General features: G+C 38.7%; 2 protein-coding genes across 2 annotated transcripts; both read left to right on the top strand.

Annotated features, from left to right (window-relative positions):
* The first annotated feature begins 3,033 nt into the window (after nucleotides 1-3,033).
* On the top strand, nucleotides 3,034-5,880 carry popdc3 (popeye domain containing 3). Its single transcript, XM_037274108.1, has 3 exons — nucleotides 3,034-3,687; nucleotides 4,742-4,850; nucleotides 5,016-5,880. Exons 1-3 carry the CDS (start codon nucleotides 3,191-3,193, stop codon nucleotides 5,292-5,294), a joined length of 885 nt encoding a protein of 294 aa, XP_037130003.1. The 5' UTR covers nucleotides 3,034-3,190; the 3' UTR covers nucleotides 5,295-5,880.
* A 752-nt stretch (nucleotides 5,881-6,632) lies between these two features.
* Nucleotides 6,633-10,455, top strand: bves (blood vessel epicardial substance). Its single transcript, XM_037274111.1, has 8 exons — nucleotides 6,633-6,781; nucleotides 7,400-7,647; nucleotides 8,107-8,231; nucleotides 8,577-8,764; nucleotides 8,930-9,038; nucleotides 9,425-9,592; nucleotides 9,664-9,805; nucleotides 10,146-10,455. The coding sequence occupies exons 2-8, from the start codon at nucleotides 7,416-7,418 to the stop codon at nucleotides 10,274-10,276; spliced, it is 1,095 nt and encodes a 364-aa protein (XP_037130006.1). The 5' UTR covers nucleotides 6,633-6,781; nucleotides 7,400-7,415; the 3' UTR covers nucleotides 10,277-10,455.
* Nucleotides 10,456-10,870: the final 415 nt, after the last annotated feature.

The raw sequence follows: 10,870 nt of genomic DNA on the forward strand, positions 1-10,870 counted from the left end.
CACCCAGCCCCACCGGCGGGAATTCACCGGTTTTTATGTTCAGTAACACACACTGCTACTTGCAGCCATTGATTTAAAAGATGAATACATTTGGACAACAATCCTTTTTATACACTCGGAGCCTATCCCAGCTGACTTCGGGTGAGAGGTAGGGTACACCCTGGACTGGTGTCCAGCCATCATAGGGCACATACAGACAAACATTTCCATTCAGAGTCAGATGTATGGACAATTTGCAGTCTTCCATAATTTTAATGCACGTTTGTGATTGGTGAGGATAAGCGGTTTTGAGAATGGATGGATGGATAATGTTAATTCTATCAACTTTTGTGTGTGTGCATTTACATGATACATTTTTACTTAGGATGTATGTTGATCTGCTCATGAAAATATCTTTGAAAATTGATAGTGACTCCATTCTTCAGTCAGTGTTCAAGAACTTCACCGACTGCACAAAAGAAAACAGTCCTGGACAATGCTGACACCCAGTGGAAAGTAAGGCATGCAGTGACAGATGCGCTCACACATTTACGAGATGCTGTTTGGGTTTTATTTCTTTTTTGTTGTAAAGGCTCAATGAGAAAAGAAAAAAAAATCATTTCAGTGCTCACAAGCGGACTGCAATTCTTACTCCAAGTGCCAATTTCTTCTTTTTCTGCTCCCCACCTGCGACCCACCGGTACCCAGCACTGCATCCCGTGACCTTGGGGTTAATTTTCTGCTTTTCCACACTTTGACTCACATAAATGTTTTCCATTTGTGGAGAACCTTGGTAGAATGACAGACAGTAAACCGCTTGGAAATGGCCTTTTAACCATTTCCAGACTGATGTCTAGCAACAATTCTCTTTCAGCGATCTTAATGATGTCGGATGTCTCCAATTAATTTCATTAAACACAACTAAAAGTGCTGCACTAGCGAAGTGCAAAGATTTACCCTTTAGTGAGTGAACTCAGTTATAATGATACTCTGTTGAGTGGTTTTACAGATGTGGTTGTTACCTAAGCCAAGTTACGGAGCAAGATTCTTTTTCCTTTAGTGTTTTTAAGAATTCAAAGACTTTCTTCTAAAAGTGATTGTTATTAATATCCCATTACAGCAAAACGTTATGTTGATGACCTTTAAAATAATACAGCAATATCATTCATTTGCAATATCAGTGGTGTCCCTGAAAATATCTGAAACTACTGTACTGTGAATGGAGACATCAAAACGTTTGAGTGTATTTTTCAGCATTGGTCCACTAGGTGGTGGGAAAAGCTATTTGCTATTTGAAATAGCTGGAAATACAGTAGAGTAATATTTAATCTTTTCAAGGAATTAAACGTCCCCAAATCATAGACCCTATTATGCTGAGAAAAAAAATAATGGTGGTTGGATGTTGACAATTGACTTTCCAACCAGAGAAGGCTACAATAATATTGTTAACATCAACTTCATATTTACAAGTTCGAGTGTGAATGCTTGTTCGATAGTGACACATCACAAATAATCTGATCATCCTTCTTCCCAGTTGATGTTTAAAGAATTAACAACAAAAGTGTGATTTGCTTTTTATATGAACTCTTTATGTGTTTTTGCAATGCCAACACAAACAGGGTCATGGCAAAAAGAAAAAATACGATTATGTCCACAGAAGTGGAAATGAAGGTTATTGTGTCACTGTCCTGGTATTACTATATTTTGCTATATATTTTCCCACTGCTGATTCCCTCTTGTTGTTAATCTTTTTTTTTCCACCTAGATTGAAACTCCAAATCAAATTATTGGAGTAGAAATTGCCACAAAATGTCACTCAATAGCACTTGACGCAACTATTGAGTGGGGTGTGGGTTGTATTGAGGACCCCATGTTGGTTGTCCTGGTTACATTCTATTTTGTAGCTGTGGAAAAGCACCAAGTGTTCTTCTTTGGCCTCTCAGCAAAGTCATCTTGTTCATTGAAGGATGCTGTGATTCAACACAGTGCAATCAACATGAAGTCCTCCTCAGCATAACTGTTGGTCCCTTTGTTTGATGATAGGCTGACCGAAATTACTGTAGCCTATTTCTATTAAATTAAAAGGTGGAAAGATGGACAGGAATAATCTTGAAGATGTTGAGCAGCTAAAAAGTCTTTACTTTCCTGGTAGCCTTTTTATGACCGGTAAATATGTCTCAGCGAAGAGCCCAGAAATGCCACACGAGCTCTCATTTGGCTGGCTGGGAGAACAACGATGCACTTTTGGATGTGCAGGAACTGTTTGGTCGAGATACTTTGCTTTTATTCGCCAATAATTACATTGAACATCAAGTGTCATATTGTCCCAGAACAAGAAAAAAAGTGTTCTATCCAGATGTGTAGGGAGGAAAATCACTGGCGTGGCTTTCACACTATGCATCCTCGTCCATTTCGAAGTCCATACAATGGGTTTTATTCAATATTCCTTATTACAGAATTCTTACATGTTCCCTCAAGCTCCTCAAAATCTGGAACACCACTTTCTGTTCCTTTAGATTACCACTAACCCCTGTCAGGGGAAGAAAAAAAAACAGGGTCAGACCCAGCGAGAGTATCCCTGCAACAGAGTCCTGCCATATGCTCAGAGAACATGAAATACATAAAGTGGGTTCTCTGCCCTCCTTTTTTGCTCCAGATATATGACCCCACCCAATTTTCCCCTACAAAAAAAAAAGTAATCTTCATCAGGTACACAAAGAACATCTTTTATTTAGTCAACACCATTGCATGGTTATTCACACCCCAAAAATCTAAACAAAGGGATAGAAGAACAATATGCTGCACAATATTTGTTCACCTATGTTTTGTAGCTGTATGTTATTGGCAGACTGTCAAATAACGAATTATTTAAAAAAAAAAAGCAAAAATTATGAAAGGCACTATTTTGGTGCGTAATCTGCACAAAGTAAAATATTTTACCTTGCTCAAATATATTTGCCTTTTTTTTTTTTTCTTGTTGCCAATGAGAGGTTCATCACATCTGTAGTAAGTACATCATGACTCTCTTTCATTGTTTTACTTTGTAATATTTAATCATATTCCGGTTTTGCTGTTGCCAAACTCTGCCGTATTGACACCGACAGGTGTCGACTGTGAGTTTATCTGCCTTTTAGAAGACTATTCTTCTCGCTGCGGGAATCTTGGCGTTGACGGTGGAATGTTTTGACAGCTGTCATCACTTTTGTTGAACATGAAGCCTCTGGATTTTGAAGCCACCAACTTAACGGTGCAGCCCCCAGAGATCATATGTGAGAAATGGAGAGAGGGTTCCGAGAGTTCGGTGTTCCACCTCGCCAACATCTTCCTTTTCCTCGGCTTCATGGGTGGCAGTGGTATTTACGGAACCTTCTTTGTGTTCACCTTCTTGACTCTGGGCTTCTTCTGCACCACTCTCTGGGCTTGGACGGATTCGTGCAGCGCCGACGCGTTCCTGTGGTGTTTAGCGCTCTTCGCTGTGTGTTTGGGTCAGGTTCTGCACGCTGCCTACAGAATCAAAAGCATCTCATTCAATAGAGACTTTCAGGAGCTTTACACCTGCGTGTTCAAGAAGATCGGAGTGTCACTCTCACAATTTGGGGAGATCCTTTCTTGTTCTGATGGAGAGCTCCACACCATAGAGAAGGACCACTTCTTTGCCGTAGAAGGGAAGACTGCCATCGATAAACTATCAGTGCTCATGTCCGGCAGGTGATATTGTAACTTTTAACATATATAATAAATCTGCTTGTTTGAAAACTATTCATTTCCAAGCAATTTATGTTAATGCACACTTTTGTGTTTTGGTCATGTCATGGATAAAATTAGGGTTTTGATTTCATAATGAGGATAACATCCTTTTTAAATTAATTTATTTACTTTTTCAGTATGTGTACCTCATCATACATAAAAAGATTCCAAAATACTGTAAGCACAATAACAGGTAACAGTAATTAGAATGATGTGGACTAGAATTAGGTCAGCTATGGTGCTTTTATTGACATTAGAACAAAACGTGATATTTAGACGACAGATGGAAATGATCTTTCCGCTAAATCTGGTGGAAGCATCATTTCAAGACTTTTGAAATTAAGAATACGTATGCATTGCAGATAAAAAGAATCTGCAATACCGGTGAGCGGTCCCGAGTGTACACACACCTCTTGCTAAAGTCATCTAGTTCAACTATAAACCCAATGAAGATTAATAAAGAATATACATGCATCATTTTATTGAGGTTGAAAAAACAATACATTCCGATTGGATTTTTAAAGAACCTTTTTAAGAACAAATTCAACAAAGTCGCGCTTGTAATGTCATTAAATGCATGCTTTCATTTTTCCTCCATGTTTTTACCGGGCAAACAGTTCATGTTTCTAGTCACGTTTAAATAGCTTATAGTGGTCAACTTGACATTAAGAATAAGACATAAAAGAATGATGGCAAATGATTGCCATTGGAATTGTAGTGATTCACAGACCAATAGTTTTTCATGCAGTTAATGTGGGGTTGATTCCTTTTGAGTTTTGAGTTTGAGTTTGAGTTTTGAGTTTCAAAATTGTTTTGCTATAGACTGCTGATAAGTCCAGGCTGGGTATTAGTCTCACTCTCACCCTTCAGCTAGGATCGATTCCTGTTTTGAAAGATTATAATAATAATAATATCTAGGCTACAAAAAGGCTCTGTGATTACTTGTGTCTGAGATTTGGCAGAAAGGTTGTCTAGAAAATATGCGTTTATCTGATGTCATTATTTTGTCCTACAGAATCCGAGTGACTGTTAACGGCGAGTTTCTGCACTACATCTACCCATTCCAGTTTCTGGATTCACCAGAATGGGATTCTCTCAAACCATCAGAAGAGGGTGTATTCCAGGTCATCTTCTATTCATAATATACACATTTAGTAAAATAATAAAATGTGGTTAAGTCAGAATATTGACTGGTTCGCACCAGTTCTGTTTCTGTTTCTTCTGAAAGTTTCTGTTCTTTCCAATTTAAATACTTTGCAATCAGTCAGTGTGTATTTTTCTGTTTTTAGGTCACCCTATCAGCTGATAACTCATGCTCATATGTGGCATGGAGGAGGAAGAAACTCTATCTTCTTTTTGCTAAACACCGCTACATAGCGAGAATCTTTGCCCTGGTTGTGCGGAATGACATTGCAGAGAAGCTGTACTCCCTTAACGACAGCGCTTTCAACTGCTCTGGATATCGCTATGATCTCCGCTTACCAAGTTACTGTCACATGCCAGGGACTGAATTAGAAAAGGCAAATGTCCCAAGGAAAGTCCCAGTGCAGGTTGAAATGTCTGCTTGACCACACAAACACGAGTGAAGAGCTCACGCTTTCCTCAGTGGAATAATAGAAAGAGGTCATTTGCTTGTTTGGCTTCATTTTCATCCATCGTATTCATATTTACATTAAATCTAGAGAAATATCTATGAATGTAGAGTATAGGCAACATGTCTCATATCATGGGATCAAAATAGACTTATCTTATAAATATGTAAGTGCAGATGTTAGAATGGGGCAAGGGTCGCTCATTTTTATGAGCAAGTGTACGTACGATCACAATTATTTTATTGCTGTGGTGAATATTATTTTTTTACTAGAAGTCCCCAAATGGCCACAGTAAAGCTAATTAAGCTACAGTATGTAGAACGTCTTATTTATGATGCAATTGTAGTTGTGTTGTCATGCATGAGTATTTTTGGTAATTATTTTGTGTTTTATGTCAATTAATTCGGATAGTTACAGGTGAAACTTTTTGCTATTAAAGTAATGCTTACCTGTAATTGTGTAATTAGTTCCTTTGATCGTGGCGTTTCGGTTATTTGTTAGTGTTTCTGCGAAAATTATGCAATAAATGAAGTAATTAAATAATTAGTAATCCAAACTGCAAGTGGCTCTACTTGACTGCTTTTGTTCAATCTATTTCAATGTATTAAAGTAATGATTATTTTTTTGTCTTTCATTGAGAATCAATACTGTATAATGGAGTCAGCCGTATATAATGCAGCATAAAACATACGGTAAAAAAAAAATTGACATGCATGTCTATTCTTTCCAAATAATATAATGCATTTGCCTACCAAATATATTACACCATCCATCATCATGGAGTGATTTAATACAAACTCACTCAACACTATCATTTTTAACAGAAATAATGAATTTTAATTTGAATTCACCCTTTTATAGAGAAAAATTTGAGCTGGCTCGCTCAGCTACTCTGATAAATAAATGTATTGAAAAAAAAAAGAAAAAAGTAACATCTCACCATTCTGGTCTGGAATATAAATAATTATAGTGTGGGATTTTAATCAAGGAAGAACAACCGGCTTTAAAATTGTTGTATTTTTAGCAAAGCATAAATGTGAATATTGATAGCAATAATAAAAATGGTTTATAATATTCTTTACAGTATATTGTGTCAGCATGCTAAATTAGTGTTATGAATTTTCTAATGTATTCTGGCCCCCCCTGTCGAAATTACTTGTCTCTGCAGATACGGTACTTGTCCATTTTAGTCTCTGCTTGTCAAGCCCGTGGAATGTGCGGCGTACATCATGCAGGCACCATGGAACCCCCCCACGCCCCCTCCGCCCCCACCTCACATACACACACACACACACACACACACACTTGCGCGCACGCCCCCGCCCCACTTCCCCCCTACCACTCTCCCATCAGAGTGTTCTGCAAAAGCTCTGCAGCTCACTCTTCGTTTGACGGAGTCTTTCAAAGAAGTCTTCCCTCCATCTTTGCTCCTCACAAATAACCCTTTGGCTACCGCTGAACCGGTGAGTAATGTTAGGGTTATATATTTTCTTGGCTCAAACTCAGAAAGTTGTATGTGTGACAAATTCCACAATGGAAACTGAGCATGTGTGCGTCTATTTTTAAAAGCAGCCCCTCCAGTGCTGGCCACATCAGCCGGAGGGATCATGCAGAGCATCTGATAGAGACAACTCGGGAAATTAGGAATGATGTCCATCTTCGAGAACGATACAACACGTTCAATAAATATTTTCCTTCACTGACACTTCCTGCGATACTTTTCCTGCTTATGATAATTGAACTTTTTGAATAACTTGTCACTATGCAGAAATGTTTTTTCAACTTCACCCTGCAATGTAATTGTACTGTTTTCTTTTTGTGGCACATGCTGTCAGTTCAGAAACACGATCAGCTCGCAGTACATTCTTAGCATAGAAGACGACAAACACATTTTTTGACAACAATTCATCCAGAACAAAACAACTATAATTGAAAAGCATACATTGGCAATGTTGCTTTCCCTGCATTCTTGACAAAGCACTCTCCTTCTCAAAGTTATTTGAAGAAAAGAATACACTGTGACAATGCCTAATGTGAATTTTTGACTTCCACTGGCGTATACCTTTGCCCTCTACTCCAAGGTGACCCTGCAGCAGGATGTCCTCTACCCCTGGGCCGTCTCCTCCCCTCCTCTTCACAACCCTACCCCCATTCCACTCAGCCACCCCTGTCTTCTCATCTGTGGAGCCCAACACTACCACTTGCCAGGAGTGGGAGCACGCCCACCATCTTCTCTTTCAGCTGGGCAACATGTCGCTGTTGCTGGGCCTGGTCATCCCCACCACGCTTGGTCTGCACATGATCCTCCTTCGCCTTCTTCTTGTGACAGGTCTGACCGGAGCGCCGCCTTCTGGTGGCATTCACTTTTTAAACTAAAGCTGGAAGCTGCCATTGTTTTACCTTTTCAAGATCTTCATGTGAATGATGGTGCATGGAGTAAGGTTCCAACAAAGGAGAGATCAAGAAAGAATATAACAGAAGATAGACAAATGTATTTACAACATGTTTATCTTTCCCTTGGAAGCAGACGAGAGACAGGAAGCGGCAAGATTCATGGGAAAAGTGGTTGTAAGGAGTCGTTTATTTATAAAGTCCACTCAAAGAGCCATGTCTCAGAAGAATTTAAAAAAAAAGAGGATAAAGTGAGAGAAAGAGAGCAGGGAAAAAAAACACATTATGGGCTAGCTGGATTTTATGGGCATTGTTTATTTTGTATAGATATTTTAGATTTAAAATGTATAACTTCCTTAAGCTGTTTGTGTTTCTCATTTTTTTTGCACCCTGGCAGGATGTGGATTCTTCATCGCCTGGGCAACTTTGTACAGGTGTAACATGGACGTGATGGTTTGGAACGTGGTTTTCCTGGTGGTCAACTTCATGCACTTGATGTTTCTCTTATACAAACGTAGACCGGTGAGTTATGCATTGTTGTTAACAAACCAAGTATGCCTTTATTTATGATAAGATTTAGGCTGCAGGTTTTACATTGTCTGGAAAGGAGGTCACCTATCCTCCTGGGTTTGGTTCTGCCTTGTAGTAAATGTGATGCAAGTTTGATACAATAGAAAGGTACCACTGGGGAATTTGGGGGAAGTGATGGACCAAGTGACAGAATCAGAGCAGGACTTAAGAATAAAATACGAGACGCCACCTCCTCAGCCGGTGTCCCTTTCTTAATTCTTGGAGGTGTGTTTTAAATAGATCAGCTGATATACGACATAAATGCACTTATCTTGTTATCTGGTTTTCTGCTCTCAGATTAAGATCGACAGGGATCTGAGGTCTGTGTATAAGCGGATGTTTGAACCCCTACGTGTGAATGAGGCTCTATTTCGGAGACTCACGGGCCAATTCTGCACCATCAAGATTCTAACGAAAGGAGAGGCCTATGCTGTGGAGGACAAGACCTCTGTGGATGAACGACTCAGCATTCTTCTCAAAGGGAAGTATGTAACGTTTTATGACTGACTTAATGGGATTTCTAACGCTACTTAAACAGTATTAAATAAAAACAAATATAGTTTGAACATGATTATGATGAAACAAAACAGTTTTGTTCCGGCTGTTTTGTTTTTAGTATTGATTCTGACTTCTAAATATCTGTGCAACAGGATGAAAGTGTCCTATCGAGGACATTTTCTTCACAACATCTATAGCAATGCATTTATTGATTCACCAGAATTTCGATCCACCTTAATGCACAGAGGAGAAAAGTTCCAGGTATGACACATTTTTTTATTTAGATATGATGTGTTGCGTGTTATAAATATGTCAAAAGATGGTGACCTTATTAACTTATTTTCTGAAGTGTATTTATAAGGGCAACCTGTGCACCATTTTAATATTTAAACTGTGCATAGTGTTACAAAGCCTTACAGTATTATTTGTTATAACTTAATATGCAGTCAAATGTTTTTTCAGTGCTCTCTCATGTTTTTACATGGAAACTGCACTTATTAGGAATAAAACCTGTCTCATTTTTTGAAGAAAACACAAAATCTGACAGCCAATTAAGTCTCATTGTCTCCGTCTCAATTTTCTCTCTCTTCCCTTTTAATTAATATTGGATGAAAGATGTATGTATTGTTTAATTGTTTGACTACTAGGTAACCATTGTGGCAGAGGAAGACTGTAAATTACTGTGTTGGTTTCGAGAAAGACTCACCTACTTCCTGGAGTCAGATACATTCCTGAATGAGGTGTTTAGGTACCTCATTGGTAAAGACATTACCAACAAGCTTTACTCTCTCAATGACCCCACACTCAGTGACAAGGTCAGTGCAATAATATTCAACACCTCTAGTGATTGCATAGCCGATGACTAAATTTTTTTGTTGGTTTCCAGGCAGTAAAGAAGATGGACTGCCAACCCAGTCTCTGCTCCCAGCTGTCAATGACGCATATGCGGAACAGCATGGCCAGCACCAGTGACAGTGATGATGTTCTTAATCAGATCCTAAGAGGGGGTTCGACTGGATCCTCTCTCCGTAAGTCACAGTGCGGTGTTCATGGGTCAGATGACGCCAATCCGCCCTTCAAAAGGCTTTGTACTGCTGAGGAGAGGATCTTACGTTCTCTATAATAAAGTCTTCTAATATTGTAATATGGAAACAGATTACTGGATTCCATCCTGAGAGCTTATTCAAGTTTAACAAAATCCACCATGTTCTAAGATCTAGAAGTGCAACCATTGTGGATATTAACCCACTAAAATGTGAATTATTGGGTTGGGTTTTCTTGTTTTAAAGTAGTTCTGAGATGTCATATTGTTTATAATTTTGTTTTTTAATCAGATTGCTATTTTTTTGCGTTGTTCTCTCCATCTAGAAAAATCACCAGTTCTCAAGGGTTCTTCGAAAATGAACCCAATTGAGGAAGGTATGGAGGATGACGTATTTGTTGATTCTCCCCTCTCCAAGTCCTGTCGTTTGTCCAGCACATCCACTGAGGAAGTGTAACCTTGGAGAAACACACACACACACACACACGCACACACGCGCACGCACATGGATGGACGGACGAGCGGGTGGGTGAATGGACAGAGGGACAGGCAGTTGTTAAATTTTTGTCACATTTGTAAACCAATTTTAAATTTTCACATATAAAGTGAAATAAAATGAAAATGATTCTGATGAAATGTTTGTTGACCAGGTTTGTGTCACTGTGTGAAATGCAGGACAACTTCATTTTACAGGCACCATGATTCTCCACTTCTGGAATTGCTTGGGTTTTTACAGTTTACAGTAGTTTCCTATTTAAAACTCTTTTTTTTTTTTTCAAAAGCGACAAATCAATGTTTCAAAGTAATTGAATCATTGGTTTCATTGATGCTCATGCTGATCTCTGTTTAATGTTGTGATGATGGCGATAATAATAATAATAATAATAATAATAATAATAATTATTATTAATAATAATAATAATAATAATAATAGTAATAATAATAATGGGGCGGCTCGGTGGAGCACCATTTAGCACGTCCGCCTCACAGTTAAGAGGGTGCGGGTTCGATTCCTCCTCCGCCCCCCCACCATGTGAGAAGCTGAACTGAG

Source organism: Syngnathus acus, chromosome 16 (assembly GCF_901709675.1).
Source record: "Syngnathus acus chromosome 16, fSynAcu1.2, whole genome shotgun sequence".
Classification (NCBI taxonomy): Eukaryota; Metazoa; Chordata; class Actinopteri; order Syngnathiformes; family Syngnathidae; genus Syngnathus; species Syngnathus acus.